The following is a 17,424-nucleotide window of genomic DNA, read 5'->3' as shown; positions in this document are numbered from 1 at the left end:
CAACTACCTTTAACGGTAGTCGGAGATCGAAGATCAGCTATCGATCCTTAAATAAACCCTAGGAATCACCAGCTGAACCATGGAATACGTGGCTGGCTGCCAAAAGTGCACCTGCGACCATTTTACTGAGAACTTTCACTACTCATTCGTAGGTGGAAATGAGGGATCTCTATGGGTTGGTCGCATGGCCAGTGACGATTTCGTATGGCATCAGGCCGCGTGTCATTGACCCGTTAACACATCGCTTAGCTAATTATAAATCGGGTGGGTTTCCTTATGTGAGCATATTTCGTTTTAGTTTCTGGTTTTCTGCTTAGCCCATGCCCGCTCATTAACATGATCATAAAACCCGTGCCAGGATTAGATTTTATAGGAGAGTGAAATTGGTCGGGCATTTGATGTAGCGTGTTATGAATTTACTGCTAAGGCAAGAATTTCCTGAATTAAATATGATCAGTCCAACAATTATGTTACGTTACAAAAAGTAATAAAATTCTTAATGGATAACGCGAAAGAAATTGTAATTATAGTAAGTACTTCCTACAGTGAATGTTCTACAGATACGGATACACTCACATTTGAAAAGTTGAGTAAAATCTGCTTCCACTGCATATCGTTTAACAGTACCTAACAAATTCAAACACAGAAACAAGTTTCTTGATGAAATCCAACTTTAACTGCAAATACTCACATGGTCAATGATTAACGGAGGTTCAATATACATAGAAGATTTAATCTAATACCATCCTAAACTGGGCCTATGTAGGACCTAAGTGCGGGTGAAGGTCAGCATAGAGAACACACTAAAACGGAACAATTATTTCCAAATCCAATTTAAAATGAGCATCTATCAAAATCCCAAGATAACAAGTCTCTATTACAAACTAAGGTTGTGTTAAATGGACGTAGTTATGCAGAAACGTTCCAACCCACAAGTCACCCGAAATCGAGTTATTGTGATTGAACAGCCTAAAATTTAGCATATGGTTATCAATATAATTCAACAATAAAATCTCTAGTACCTTTACTAGTTAGAATAAAAAAGAATACAACTGAAACGCGTAAATGCTTATATCTCAAATTCAAGTTTAATTTGAGATATAAGCATTTACGCGTACAGTGGGTTGGAACGTTTCTGCATAACTACGTCCAAATGTAACATAAACTTCAACTACGAAAGGCACAAAGCAGCACGACGTAACATTCTAACCTATAATTACATGACAGGTAAAAGTAGAAAAGAAACTAACTCACAGTACTTATTCCCACGGTCAAGATTGCAACAAGGGAGAGAAGCGAAGCGACGTGCAATTACTTGAGAAGCGTGAATGCAATCATTCATATGTATAAAATTAATAGATCGAGTTTCAATGAACAATCGTACCTTCTATAGCTGGAAGAGAATTTCTTAGGGCAATGATACTAGTCATAATTCTGAACAATGAATTTGTAGGTGCAATGCTGACGCATATTTTTTCGCAGTAAATGTAGTAATGCGCAGCGAACACCAGTTGTCCCGTAGCCTTCCCGTGCAACGCACTATAGATAGCGCTTATTAGTAATACCAATCGTAAGTGTATAATATATGTGTCAATTTGGAACAATAAATCAAACAAGTGTTAATATTCAATTGATCGTATCATTTATTCTCTCCGTACATATATATCACCTTCTACATACACGCACACAACACCTAAAAATTCACTTCAAGAGTGTTAAGGCTTAGAAGTTAGAAATAATCTAGAAGAAGAGTACGTGAGCCAAAACTTTACAACTAGTCCCACTAGCAAATACTTCGCGAGCTAACAAACGATACCTACTATTGCACAGTTTCGAATGTTATCGAATATTTTAACAAACAATTTGCATTCACAAACAGCAAATAGTACACTAACAAGATCTAACAAGCCAAACAAACGAGGCATTAGCGTCAAACTAGCGACGAACAGACGACACAGGTCAAAGATCTTGGTGACAGTAGGCGACGCTGCTCCTTATAAGGTCAGAATCCAAACGGCTTCTAGGGTCAATAGCGACTTTCGCCGTAAACCTTCCCATTAAAATCGAAAATCGAATGCAATGAATTGAGGTATTTGAAAAAATATGTGGAAATAATTCATCTACTCCTTTCAAAGAAAGCTTGTGCACTTATGATGCCATTAAGCTGGAAAATTGTTTCCGAATCGATTTCGTCATAAGAATTAAAACGAGGTCAAAGTTGAAGCTACTGTAAAGCTCCACTTTAGATGCAAGATAAAACGTCTGAGTAGTTCTCGGTTTATGTTACTGAAAGACAGAATTAGGGCAGCGAGACCCTGATACAGGGAAATGGGATCGCGGTATTAGAGGACACTGTAATCATAGTTTATTCACTCACAAGCGAATGTGAAAAAGCCTTCCTTATCCATAATGAAAGATAGAAGCTTATTTCTTTTAATGAACATTATTTTGTCATGAGCACAATATGCCAGTAATAGAATATTTTTTCCTTGTTACTCCCCATATTCCGGCTATTGTTTGCAGCGGAAAATACAAGCAAGATTTGATAGCTTGACGAAAACAAGTGTAGCTATTGTAGAGGTATGTAAAACATCCGAATTGCAAGAACATAGTCATAGAAAAATTGAACATCAGGAATGAAAACATTTAGTCTTGACTACGGATTTGCCATCAAAGATCTTATCCAAGACATCCCCTTGTTCAGAAAAACAAGTTTTAGTAACAGAGTAACTTCGGAGCTTGAAGGCTCGTTGTGACATTACTTACATACTAGCAAAGTTCTGGCTGAATCGAATTCCGTAAAGTTCGACGTCCTTGAGTAAAGTTTGTTATTGGAATCTAAGGAGATCTTAAAGTGGCAATTAACGTATTTATTGAGTGCCAAAGAGCTTCTTGTTCTACGTAATTAGAAGTATTTGGACTGATGAGTGACCTTTTTGCGTTTAACTAGAATCAGTTACACAAATAAAGGCTGAATTATTTGTTCAAAGAGAAATAAGTAGGACTCACCGATTGACGACACATGCAGGAAACTTAACAACTTTACTTAGATTTCCGCAAAAAAATTAGGTTATGCTCCCAATAGAAAAGGGGCTACTTAAATACTATTTGGAAGCTAAAATATAATTCAGAGGATCGTAATTCAGTTTGATAGTAGGCCGCCGGCCGACACTGGTAAGCATATTTAAGACCAAAGTAAAAGTAAATACACGGCTAGCGGTAATGAGTTCGGTAGCAATTTCGCGGGTCGACCGTAGCCCACATAGCGGCAGACGATGTTTAATATACATTATTATTTACAGACAAACGTTCCGCTCTTGCTATAAACTTTCGCTCTAAGGTGAACCATACAAATCTTGGATGCTTCATTACACGCAGCGGTAGGCCTGCTCAATTTTGGGGCAGAAACACTTACAACGGCTAAGCATTTTGCTCAAAACTAGATCAACTTTGCCGTAATATTTTTTTCTGGTCAAATACACCCTTAATCTTAACCACCAGAGAATAGACCGCAAAACTTACAAATGCAGAATTCTAATCAATGTCAACTTCCACGTAACCCATGAAGCATAACGGCAGATATTACTTAAACAAACATTAAAAACTATACTCGACAAACGCATATTACGTGACTAATTTATATGCATAATATGCAATCCAATATTTTTCAAGGCAAGCGACTAAAACTTCCTCAAAACAAATAGGAGTATTCAATGTAGGCTTCCTTTAAACTGGTAGTTAGACCCGTAAGCCCGTAAGTACAGTCTATACTCTATAGGGTTCTATAGAGATTTTGTTCCCTGACGAATGCCAAAGGGTTCAAAGACCTTGTGGCCTGTCCGACTGCTATATGAGACTAGGGTGGGTGGCACTGGAAGACCCGTGTTACACTGGATTAAATTATACGCAAGAATGGAACTGCTCAATTTTCTTATTGAGCAATTGTAAATAAGAGTACGTATACTACGTAAATGCAGTGATTGTATGCAAGCCCGACTGATGAATTTAGGTCTCCGAAAGCAGCGTAGATAGGTACATACTTTGTCGTCATAACACCCAAGAATCGAATATGAAACATTTGGCATTATTCTATGTGGATAGACCTGCAGGCAAGAGTCGTGGTGGACCATTTGGAAGCTCGGTACTGTGAATATAAAAACCAGAAATCGATTTACATATTGAATACCTGATAGATGAATAACGTGATCACATTTTTTCCCATAGCAAACAATTCGCAAACTATACCTGCCATACGCGTGCATAATCTTAGATATTGTTTATATTCTTAAGCAAGTTATTTATAAATGCGATAGAAACCTGTCGCGGATCAATAGAACATAATTCTGCTATTATTCTGCGGTACTTCCAAGAAGGTTACGTCACATAATGAGAACTTTACAGCATGCCAACTTTGAACGTGATGCACTTCATCTAAACTTTGAATTATTGGGAGCATTATGTTTAATGTTGCATACTCCACCTTCTGTGGCATTTACTTGCATAATGACGAGGTGAGTCAGACGAACCGGCGCAAACCGGCTAGACGACGGCGCCCGCGCAAGCCTACAGAATGCACAGATTGCTGATGTTGTGGAGCAGCTAATAAATAAAAGTGAAGACTTTAATATAAACACGTCAGCTTTATAGGTTAATTAAGTTTAGACTTGATCGATCTCGATAGCGAGTGTCATACTGACCTCTATTTTAATGTTAGACTATTTTACCGTTTTTTTTTTTGCGATCTACTTATCCTAACTTTAATGTAGCTCGAGGCTAAGAGATGCTAGACAATTTCGAAGAAACAAACAATTTTACTCAGCAAACAATTTCAAACAATGCTACTCATCATAAAATTCCCACATCAGCAAAAAAGTGGCAACCCGATACGAACAATGATATGACTGAACATAAGTAACGTTTCAAATGACTGAGACCTAACTTTTAAGTCTTAAAAGCAAATAATTCTTAAAACTACGATTGCACCTGAAGGTCGCAAACGAATAACTGATCAAACAGTCCATAAATTCAAAGATAACCATCATTTTCTTGAACAGTTAAGTAAATTCGAGCTCACTGCAAGTGTGAAGTGAGCATCATTATTCAAATAGTCTTGTACAATTGGGTTAAACATGTTCATTGTTTCGAACTGTTTTGGGAACGAGAAATTGATCAGCTGTTGATTTCCCACTCAGATGTCGAGAGAAAGCATTGTTGGCATCTAGTTTGTCTTACAAACAATAGGTTAACCCATCACATAGGTCTATGATGACGCGATCAAAGAAAAAAACTAGATTCTGTGGATTCCTTGTCGCCACTTCGGCTGCTGAACATGAGGCTCTATGTCCAGGTTTTATTATCTCATTTCCAAATACATAGGAAAAAATACAGAATTTTATTTCCAGTTTCTGACAATAAACTTTTCTAGGCAAGTAGCTAAATGAAGAGCAATATAAGTTTGCTCTTGCATAACCTTTTGCGCATTATAAGCATAACAATACGTTTGATACTGTTATCATTGAAACTTTGCCAACAGTAGCCAAAGATCTGGTATCAACTAAATTACACATATTATTAATTCAAGGCACACTAACTAACAGTAATCCAGTATTGACACTAAGAGATTCAGCCTCGTAACAAAAAAGCCACGACGATAAACGTACGCAGTGTAAACAGATCCACAATTACACTTGTAGGCAAACACCTAGTAAATAACGTATCATTTTTTCTGCTGACCCTGACATAGAATATTATGCACGTAAAACAGCGTAGACATACATTTATAGATACAATAAGGATAGAAATGTTCAAGTAGATAGACAAAATGTGAATAATAAAACACGTAAAATCGTAAATATTCAACATCGAGCCGTTTAGGAGTACTAAACTATCGTCTATGCTGTCTAACATATCAGATCGTCTATATGTTCTGGCATAAAGGCACACCAGTAAAATAAAATTGATAGCCTTGAACAATGATAGAACGACTGATGGATATCTATAACTAGCTTCTGCCAGCGGTTTCACCCGCATCCCGTGGGAACCTCTGCACGAACCTGGATAAAAAGTAGCCTATAGCCTTCCTCGATAAATGGGCTATCTAACACCGAAAGAATTGTTCAAATCGGACCAGTAGTTCCTGACATTAGCGCGTTCAAACAAACAAACAAACTCTTCAGCTTTATAATATTAGTATAGATATTAGAGAAAGAGCTGCATTTTAGACGCAACGTAGCTTTTTCAACTCGAATGCAGTTAAATCAGCTGCACGAATTGCCAATGTATCTACCCCATTTGATCCTGACAAAAAGTCCCGCTTTAACAGCAATATGCTTGAATATACAACCATTCCAGTGGATTGGAAGGAATCCAAAATGCGATTTAGTTACGACAAATTCAAACTTCGTCAAAGATCTAAAATTGCTTGAAACTTGATACCTTTCGTACTCGTTTCTACGCACCGACGTTACATATGAGGAAACTATTGCTTAACAGGCATCATCATGAAAGCCATTATCATTAGCAGTACTTCGTCTATTCAAATATGGTTGTTACAATTCGCACAGCACGGATTTCTTTTTACTCTGAGCCAAAATTTAACAAACACAAGTACCAATAAATCAATTATCTGCAGCTAAATTGAAGGAGGTTTAAATGAAACGACACAGCGAGTTATGGGCATCAAGTCCTGCAAGAGGCCGCGCGATGACATCAGTAGACGGAACCACTTGGCAACCCACACGCCGCCCACGAAGCAAGAGCCTTGCGAAACCCTCGCTCAGATGGTCGACTTACTCGAGACACCGCGTGAGCTTTGAATCATACAAAACAAACTGAAATTAAATTCAGAGCAGATCTGATACTCCTATTTAAAAACACCAATTAGAATATAATGGAGGATAACATTGATTAAATGTCGATCATGGTCCGAGAACAGTCCCAAATTGTGATTAATTTTAATGGCCATCCAAAAGCTTAGCCAACACAAATCCTACAGTTAGAAAGGATGTCAATTAACAGAGGACTGTTATAAAATTGCTCGTTAATCAACTAATTGATGGCTCCAACGCCATTCAATAAACTTGAATCAGAGAACATGGAGGGATGTGCTAAAGATGAATCGTAAAATAAATGGCTAAAAGCTCATTGACGCATATGCTAAATATCATAGTCGTGATGTCTCAAACGGAATTAATGTGAGAAAAATGTCACAAACAAAACACTTGGTAGCCAATATTATGTGACAAATAATTCTTGCTAACAAGGCGAAAAACGATGATTCAACGCCAATAAATAGGACGAAAGAAGTCCACAAGACGATAATTGTTCCTGCAAACGGCTTCAGTCAATTGAGGATAACGACTCGTGTCGACGAACTGAACTCTAGACGTCACACATGTTAGGAACGAACACTTCATATTAGATCATGATTAAAAGCAAATCTAGACCGCAGTGTATAAATAAAAATTAGTAATACTGTGGTTTTAAATCTATTCAGAGCTGTGGAGATTTATAACCCATGTTTTTGAACAGCGCCTCACAATCATAATTTAGGTTCGCATTCATTTAAGGACTGAATACTAATTCCTTAATGAAGCAAATTCAATGTTGTTCACAACAAAACCGTCATTTAAAAACAAATTAAGCAAATAAGAATTAATGATGCACATGCATGAGTTCATTGGTTTGTATTCGAATATGAAGATGACAGTATATCTAAAGGCAGTCAGTATTTCAAATGACTGAATTCCATTTGTATATCGTCATACTAAACGATTGGTCTTCTCGACCTTGTAGGTCAGTAACTATTTATGCGCTACATAAGACTCTGTGACTTATTAAACATTTCAATAAAAAAGTAAATAAATATTAGAAAAAACTGGAAAGTATCTTACCAAATGGCCATATTAATGTGAAAACTGCTTGTACAAAACGTTGCACCAAATGACAAAGCCGATTTAGAACCATAGTGAGCCACTGGCAGCCCAATACTTCTCGCTACAGACCATAATACATACATCGTAAATAGTACTGAGGGCGTAGGCGTTGAAGGTGAAATTACAAAGATGGTAAAATACTGACAAGAGTAGCCAAGTAGAATCAATGAGGAGGCGATGAGAATCGGAACATATGTTAAGAGGATAAAGTTACAACGCTACATTTAGTCCAATTTCTCCGAGAAATAGAATTGATAATGAAACTCGCGACGATAGAATAGAAACGAGCTATAAATGATATGAGTAGTTGGAAGACCTCCGCAAAATACAATAAGCCAGCAATTTTATAAATACAGAGTTATTACCACAAACCGCTCTACGTGCGGATATTTTTTATTTAATATAATAACTACTTGCTAGTATTATGACAGTGTTCGAGAGAAAGTTACGGACAGTACAAAAGAGCCATTTTCTATAGTCGACGAGCGTCTAGGCTCCGTCTTTTGGGATTGTTAACGGAAAACAAGCTTTTAAGGAATACTTTTATTTTCGCCGACTTGCTAGACCAATGGACCTATGAGGAACTAAAACTGGTATCAACAAAAAGTGTCCAACAAAGTTTTAATACAATAAAACTTCCTCCTGTCCAACATTTTATGGAACAAAAACCTTTTTGTGTATTCTTGATGTACTAGTTTTTATCAAACTACTTTCTCTGTTCATACTAGCGCCGTGTTTTCAATCGACCTGAAGTAGAATTAGAACTGCTCCAAATTACCCACCCCCAATTGCTTATCGATTACAGGATAATGTATTGATATCTTGTTATTTTTACTGTCACTGACATAGTTTCGTTAATTGCAATCTTTTAACTGACTCTAATGTCCGTAACGAATTGACATCATCTAATCTAAAATCTGCAGAAGCTGGTTCATAGTTTGTTTTGGATGTCCACAAAAAATAAAGCAATATTTTTGCAAGAACATCCTACTTATATTATAAATGTGAAAGTTTGTGAGAATGTATGGATGTATGTTTGTTATTCAATCACGCAAAAACGGCTGGACCGATTTGATTGAAATTTGGTATGTAGATAGGTGATACCCTGGATTAACACATAGGCTACTTTTATCAACACACCACGCGGGCGAAGCCGCTAGCGGAAGCTAGTATTTATTACTAGCTGGTGCCCGCGACTTCGTCTGCGCAGGTTTAGTATTTCGAACAATATGTTTACAAATTGTAGCCTATGTGTTATTCTGATGTATAAGCTATATTATTGTAAAGTTTCATTAAAATCCATTCAGTAGTTTTTGCGTGAAAGAGTAACAAACATCCATACATCCATACATACAAACTTTCGCGTTTATAATATTAGTAGGATAATTTGTGACGTGTCTAGGCCACTGGGACTACCATTTATTCAAATAGTCCATTAATAGTAACGCCTACGTGAGGTGCTGATGACATCAGTACAATCGAAAGTGGGTTTTTATCTCGCTCGGATCAGTACTGCAATTAACGGAATGAAACGCCGCACTAATTATCAACTGATCGGCTTATATGCGACTTGAGCAAGTCTCACGATCCCTGGAAATCCAAAGCTTGTTCAATGAATGATCATTATCACTGCGATATAAGTAAACAGACTATAAAAATAACTCGACCGTTTTAAGTACAATTTTTTCGACTAAGCACTAAAAAAAGATTTGTTACCTCTATTTTCAGACGGATACAATGACCCTAAACAAATTACTGTTATTGTTCGAGAATCTAGTAATTAGAGAGACGAGACGATTAACGAAGAAACAATCTATTATCAATGAGGTCAACGTCTTTCGGCAAAGTTCGCGGTTTTGTCGATAAATTAGTGAATTACCGTGCTCAATCAACCGCGATATAAGAAACAAGCATGATGTTAAGTGGTCCAAGTAGATCAAATGAACATGTCAAAGAAATAAGGTAATTCATATGTCGGATTTCGTAGCAACCTTGAATACAAAGAATATTTCGCCAATAATCGTAGCATCCGGGGGATACATAGTCTATTGAAGCAGAATATTATAAAACAAATAAAACAAATATTAGGTAATCCTACCGACATCAAAGATACGTTTTGGCAAATTCCATATCTTCTAACATAAACATAGAATTCGTAATCAACGATGGTCTTGATACGTCAAGAATGTTTTATACTTTATACGGAATGCAACTACTCCAAATAGAAAAAGTAAAATGGCTAATGAAACTCTTAAAGATCCATTCATTACTCCTTACGCAGAAATAATATGGCGTTAATTGGAAACAGCACGCTTGTTGACAGGACAAGAATTATTGTCCTAATCCTTCACAAAGTCTAGTATATCAATTGCATTCACAACATGCGACTCGCATAAAATATAATTCGTGAAGTTAGCTGTTAGAACGGATTGAATAGCGTCGGTGCATTATAACAACAAGACTTGAATATGAAGCTAAGACACCCACGTAAGGAGTAAGAATATAGTCTTGGAACAAGGAAACTACATAGTTTGGTTATAAGCTGTTGGTCCTAGGGCGTGAGAGTGATATACAGAAATTATTCTCTACATGTAAATTCTTCCTATAAGGCATGGCGACAACCCCAGAAGTCCAAAATGACAGGTGAAATAACAAACAGCATTCAAAGAGAAATGTTGCAGAAAGCAGTTACATCCAAACCATTTCCGAAAAGCCATAAACCTGACACAGTACAAGTTCAATTGCGATTTATAATATCAACGTCTATGATTTAAGTATAAAAACGTTGATAGTACTGTTACGTCGGGTTTCTCGTTTCGTATGTCGGTCACCGGCGAGCGAGGGAAGCCGTTCTACAATGACTCACTACTTGTTCGGAACGTTGCCACGCGTACCATTTGGGGGACCTTCATGCGCTGTTTTGCTGTCGATATTATTGATATAAATAAAAACACCGGAAAATTGAACGTGGCCTAATAACATACAACGATGGAAATTCAGTAGAAAATGAAAGGGTTTTTCATTTGATATGTATTCAAACCTTCGCTTTTGCAATTATAAAACCTCGTTCTATGCTGTGCAAAACGTTCTTACTTGTGCGTTGTCATTCGTATTCGTAGAAAGACGTTGTCTTTCGTATTTCACTTTGAAGGCTTTAAAGACTGCCGTCTTCAAAGAAAACTCTTGAATATGAACGTTTACTGTGAGAATTGACGAGTCTCATTGCTCTCGGTAATTTACATAGACGGTTGCTTTCTCGGACAAGATTGACATCCTTTACAATGAGGAATCTTAATGAACTCTAACTAGGCTTTCTAGTCTTTTATGTTTATTAATGGATGGCATAAATTAAATACTGATACTCTATTCAGAGGTTCTTTCACTAAAGGCTTAATTTATTACCTAGTCTGTACAATAGAGTCGAAAAATGGCTAAAAGAGGAACATAATATTCATGAATGCGGAGGGCAGAGGCCCTCGTATCGTTGGCGCAACCTTGGAAAGGCTCGTGGGCGACCAGGAAGTGGTTTCACACGAAGCACGAACATGAGCTTGTTGTCTCATGAATTGTTACTTTAGCGTAGTTTCCTCCAACATCAATTATGAAACGATCTAGATTGACTAGTACCAAATGGCGTAACTGAATAACGTTGGAGCAAACTGTGCTAATAAATATTGGAATGCGAAAGTCTATAACACAATTGGAATGCATTAATTGCATAATAACAATATTACTGTCTCTTTCACTCTGTAGAACTTGGTATCTGAAATGTTTTCTACAATTAAAATCCTATAGATGTGACGAATAATTTATCTTGCAACTTTAACCTCAAGATTAAATAAAAGTGCGACCAAAAATTCTTCCCGATCGGTTGAACTAGTTGGTCGTAACCTTGGCTATTTATTGCCATGCGTGGCACACGAGCAATATTGATGGTTTCCTGTGGTGTATGCAGCATGCTCGCCGCATTGGACACGTTAGATAACTATCGTAAATTAAACTTGACAGCTTTTTAGCCTTCATTAATTTAGTAAATAGAGAAGACCAATTTGCGAAAAACAAAAAACGAAGTTTTGGAGCCAATGTTTGGAGCAAATATTGTTTTGTACAGATAATGTCAGAGACATCAGTTAAACCTATAAATCGTTTCTAAACCGACAGAAATGGAAGATCCGAGGCGGTTGGCGCTTACTGCTTACGCCCACTATTAAGATTGGTCATTGAATAACAACATTCAAGTGATACATTGTAAGACGTCTAATATTTCAAGGAGTTCCTTGACTGCCATTACGCCAACTTTGCAATACGAATAATATATGCGCGTATACAAAACTGGCTCAGTAAGGCATTAAACCTGACAACATGTTTTCTGTGTCCAATTTTCTGAGAAAAAATAAATCAACATTATATGACATCATATTTAAAATAAACCGGTATTCTTAAAACTAAGCTCGTAATAAGCAATTAATGGCAACACAATGTGCTCGCGCTGTCGCCGCGGTCGGCGCGTGCGCCGGTCGTGCCGTATATGGCGCTGGCGGCACGCAACAAGGCCGCGCACTCCACTGCCGCAGCCAACGCCATCATTGTATTTAAAATATATTTAAACTCCTCAACTAGCCATGGAATTGAATAAGGCATTTGGGATGAATAATAAGGAAATTGGATCAAAAATATGCAGAAAATAGTTATGTCTGACTTTTTAATGTCTGGCAGTGGCAGAGTGATTTATTTTTATTTTCACAAAATAATAGGACCTCCATTCTACGGTAGTTATTTCTAATAGACTAATAAAGCCTTATTATTTTAATCATGATCGTTGTCTTGATGTTAGTGAAAAATATTTTGTTTATTTGGAATAAGTGATGTACATACTGCGCCAACCCCATGTAACATTGGGGGCAGGGCATGAAGAACATATTTTTTTCTTCCCATAGAATCGTAATTATGAATACAATTGGTGTTTTCCCAGTGTTGTGGCAGTGACAATAATTTTTGACAAACACATTTTATCGGCCATGAGTACTGAATCTCGGATCAAATATTCATATTGATATCAGTATTGGCGCATGCAAAATAAATATCAAATTAAAACAAGAAGCTATTCATAAAACGATTTTATTTGATAATTTTTAAATCATTTTCAATTTTTATAGGTTCTACACTGACATTTTTTAAATGTTTTGCTTATTACACAATGTTATTTCTAGGTAAATGATTGTACATATTTTAGAAACCATGTATTTTAAAGCTGTAATCATTGAATTACAACTCTTTTTAATTGTGGTTGATTTATTTGAAGTTCATCCACAAATGTCAAAATTAAGATGATTTCCTAGTAATGTTTTCATATTTTCACCCCTAGAGTTAGTTCAGTTATAAGAACATGGATCTGTGCAGGGATTTCTATAAAATTTGATGCACGGGTAGTCTAGAACCAGGGGAAAAACATAGTTGCAGGAAGCAGTTCTCCTGGGACATAGGTGAATCTACAAGGAACTACTCATGAGTCAGACTGCACGATGAGACAAGTTGAATTCACTATTTATGTACTGTTAAACATCAAATATCTCTGCACAAGGCAGATGTAGCTAAGATTTTCATGAAGCAAACAGAAAGTAATCAGTTTTTACATTTTTATGTATCATGTTTAATAACAAGACTAGGTCATGAATGCCATGTTTGAATATTCTGTTAGAATTAGTCAAGTACTGGTGATGATTCATACTGTTCTCCTTAAACTCCTATTGGAACTGGATTTTTTTGGAATTTCTAGCAGAATCTACTTAATTTTATTCTACTAGACTATCAGAACACACATCAGTTTCTAAAATTGGTTATGAATACACCAAACAAATCGTTTTCACTTTCTTGAGTAATAATGTATCAGATAATTGGCAAACGGATATAGCAAATCAATTTACTGCCAATGCCTTCAGGTAAAAGCAGTTCCTTGGCCTACCAAGTGAATCATAGGATACCCTCAAGTCATCGACCGCAGCATACTGCATCGCAGACAAACACGCCAGCGGATTCAGGGAAATACACACAAATTGTGGATATTTTAAGTACGTTAGCACTTACCATCTGTTCTTTTTATGTTGATATTAATTCCGGACTGAATCTTTATTGTACCGTCATCCATTTTCGCACAAATTTAGGCACCACATACACTAAATAACATTATTTCTCGAAGAACCTTTGTTCAAAATTAGTCTAACACATTGAGAAATTACACATGAGAACCGGTGAAAATTACAAAATAAATTTCTACACCCAGATTGACAGTTATATCGAGCTAGCTACACACTTCAGACTGGAACGTTTGAAATTTGTTTCACTACAAGAGTCAAATCAATCACTTTAAATTATTGGTTTTTAAAAGAACGCGATTGATTTGAAAATTGTAAATGTATAAAGTAAATAAAAACTGAAAAAACCAGAAATGTTCAAATTATTTCGGTTATAAACGCGAAATTCTAAAATTATCAGTTTGTGAGTTTGCCAATGCGTCGAAACGAAAACGTTTCGTTGCCAGTCGCAAAAAAAATATTTATGGAAAAACAAAGTTTTTGAGTGACAATTTGACCACACAATTTTGAGCTTATAGTTAAGAGAAAATTAAATATTTTTATATTCTTACAATTTGGGTTACGTTTTTTTAATAAAATCTAGGGAAGATGATAACTTAGAATTCAGTGTTTTGTATGACCTTAGTTTGAACTAAACATCAAAGAACCACATCACTAGAAACATAGACAACACAAGAAGCAGCCAGCCCTCCTCCTGTCAATCAATTTGTCAATTTCAACGCTGTTGCTGTTCAATAGTTTTGTAAGGAATCGCATCAATTAAACAAATATTTAGAAAATACTATTTTATTAAGAAAATAATGGACAGTGAGCACAAACTGTCGCATAAAGCCAAAAAGCGTATCAAGGAAGTAAAGAGGAAAGCGAGACCCGGTGAGTGAGCGGCCCCTGCCCTATTCCTATAATTGACACACTTTCCACAAGCTGCATTAATGCAGGCAAAATATATTTGTTTTGATGAAAATTCTGAATCTGAACTATCGACCTTAACATTCCTAAGGCAGAGAGTAGTAAAATACTAAATATTAAGCATTAATTTGTGGCATTCTAGAATGATCTTCGAAAGCGTGGTATCCGCTTATCACGATGCCTTTCTTGATTATATCCTGTAAGGTAAAACCTGTAGCATCACGATTCATGATAATAGAACACTGGCTGACGCAGAAAAATCAATCAAATCATCACTAAAAGTTCTAGGACAAGTAATGATCTGATCAAATATTAGTTAACTGATTTCCAAGAAACCTTGAGTGCAATGAAAGGAGTTGCATGTTTATAAAATAAAAAGTAACTTAATCTTGATTTCTCAAGTCAATCTGGTGTATCCTACTATGTAAACTACTGCACACTTCTTTAATGGACCTACCCTAAAAGTGCATTACAAATAATACTGGATGAAGTGGCTTGTGTTATGTTTCTCCAAGTTAGTTTACACTTCCAATATATTCAAACAATTCATACATATAATATGGATTTGAAATACATATAATATATCTTTTCATATATGAGTTCAATTTCCCCCTCCAAGAAAGAAAATCTGCAATGTTAATAAACCATAGAGAAAAGTGCATAATTTATGTGCATTGTGTTGTATATTAGAATACACCACAAGCAATAATTGATTGCACATTTCATGCACTATGCAGCTCAACTTAATAACAGATTATTATGTATTCTGCTGAAGTAATTTTGTATGAACTTTATGTTAGATTAGTTTTATTTTGAGGATGGACAGCAAAATAAAATGATTATTCATAGTCATTATAGCTACCATTTACTAGATTTGTAGAGGTTAAGTTTCATTATTTTTGTACATCATGGACATTAGTAATTCTAGTGTACCTACATAACTAAAAACAAACAAGAAATATGAATTCAAATAACTCACAGCTTTTTTAACATTTTTGTTACAGAATTAGCAGACAAGTACCAATGGACAGCCTTGAAGTATGCAACAAACTTTGACGAATTCCTCAAATGCAATGACAATGTTGACAGAATCAGTGAAAATGAGGTGACACCTGAAGAATTTATAGAGAAATATGAAAAAATTTACAAACCTGTAGTTATAACCAATGTACAGACTAATTGGAAGGCAAATCACAAATGGACTTTAGATAGACTTGCCAAAAAGTATAGGAACCAGAAGTTTAAGTGTGGTGAAGACAATGAGGGTTACAGTGTTAAGATGAAAATGAAGTATTATGTAGAGTACATGAGGACTACGACTGATGACAGTCCGCTTTATATTTTTGATAGCAGTTTTGGTGAGCATGTGAGGAGAAAGAAACTTTTGGAAGATTATGAAGCCCCCTTGTATTTCAGGGATGACTTGTTTAAGTACTGCGGTGAGGAAAGGAGACCTCCTTATCGTTGGTTTGTGATGGGACCACAGCGTTCTGGTACTGGTATCCATATAGACCCTCTTGGAACCAGTGCTTGGAATGCTCTGGTTTTTGGTCATAAAAGATGGTGCTTATTCCCTACCCAGACCCCTAGAGAACTGATCAAGGTGACTGGAGCTATGGGTGGGAAACAAAGAGACGAAGCTGTCACATGGTTCAAACTTATTTATCCTAAGACACAGTTAGAAACATGGCCCAAAGAATTTAAACCTGTATGTATAGAACTTTGTTTTTTCATTCAATATTTTACATGTATGAGTTAGACAGGTTCAGAACATTATCTTTTTATTGCAGGTGGAGATTCTTCAGAAGCCGGGTGAAACCGTGTTCGTACCGGGAGGCTGGTGGCACGTGGTCCTCAACCTAGACGACACGGTGGCTGTCACTCAAAACTTCTGCAGCCGCACGAACTTCCCGATTGTCTGGCACAAAACCGTTCGCGGCCGCCCGAAACTGTCCAAAAAGTGGATCAAAGTATTGGAGACCAAAGAACCTGACTTGTATAAGATAGCTAGTGGCATGGACTTGAGTCAAGGCACTGGCGTGGCTTCAGACAGCTCATCGAATAGCAGCTCGTCGAGCAGCGACAGCGACAGCAGCTCCTCAGACAGCTCGGAAGAAGACAGTGGTCAGGAAAGCATTACTGCCCACAAGAAAAAGAGACGAAGAAAAATGTAGAAGGACCAAAGCGCCTTATATCTTGCATAGGTAATCATGAATACCAATATTCATAAAGAGGTAATATCAAATAGAAATTTATATCATAAGTGTAAGCCTGTTTTGTATTACTAGACATAACGACTAATAAAAAATTTTTACTTGTTGTTTTCATAGTGAACAGTATATTTCTTTTGTTAATTTGACAACACAATTCTTTATGAATAAAGTATTATCGTATATCTTTTGTTTTATTAATTTATGTTAAAAATATTATGAAGCATGTATTTGGATTTGCTCATTTAATAAAACCCTACTTAACTGTGAGGACGAGCG

General features: G+C 36.4%; 2 protein-coding genes across 4 annotated transcripts in view; one reads left to right on the top strand and one right to left on the bottom strand.

Annotated features, from left to right (window-relative positions):
• The window catches only part of LOC124631812 (kinesin-like protein Klp10A), a 57,274-nt gene extending 42,828 nt beyond the window's left edge, over positions 1-14,446 (bottom strand). The window contains exon 1 of one of the 3 annotated variants that reach the window (XM_047166443.1): positions 14,019-14,446. In XM_047166443.1, coding sequence (XP_047022399.1) covers positions 14,019-14,079 — 61 coding nt within the window. In that variant the 5' untranslated portion in view covers positions 14,080-14,446. The remainder of the gene's footprint in view (positions 1-14,018) is intronic. The other 2 variants (XM_047166424.1, XM_047166433.1) reach the window with 2 other exon arrangements.
• A 267-nt stretch (positions 14,447-14,713) lies between these two features.
• On the top strand, positions 14,714-17,330 carry LOC124633467 (bifunctional arginine demethylase and lysyl-hydroxylase PSR). Its single transcript, XM_047168700.1, has 3 exons — positions 14,714-14,899; positions 15,940-16,643; positions 16,726-17,330. The coding sequence occupies exons 1-3, from the start codon at positions 14,827-14,829 to the stop codon at positions 17,107-17,109; spliced, it is 1,161 nt and encodes a 386-aa protein (XP_047024656.1). The 5' UTR covers positions 14,714-14,826; the 3' UTR covers positions 17,110-17,330.
• Positions 17,331-17,424: the final 94 nt, after the last annotated feature.

This window comes from Helicoverpa zea, chromosome 1 (genome assembly GCF_022581195.2).
Source record: "Helicoverpa zea isolate HzStark_Cry1AcR chromosome 1, ilHelZeax1.1, whole genome shotgun sequence".
Classification (NCBI taxonomy): domain Eukaryota; kingdom Metazoa; phylum Arthropoda; class Insecta; order Lepidoptera; family Noctuidae; genus Helicoverpa; species Helicoverpa zea.
This window is presented reverse-complemented; position numbering and strand designations above follow the sequence as displayed.

What these genes read in the sequence shown, in the direction of transcription:
- LOC124633467 (XM_047168700.1), top strand. Translation starts at nt 14,827, where the DNA reads ATGGACAGTGAGCACAAACTGTCGCATAAAGCCAAAAAGCGTATCAAG. An exon ending in AAAGAGGAAAGCGAGACCCG is followed by an intron (nt 14,900 to 15,939) that starts GTGAGTGAGCGG and finishes TTTTTGTTACAG; the next exon opens with AATTAGCAGACAAGTACCAA. An exon ending in GGCCCAAAGAATTTAAACCT is followed by an intron (nt 16,644 to 16,725) that starts GTATGTATAGAA and finishes TTTTTATTGCAG; the next exon opens with GTGGAGATTCTTCAGAAGCC.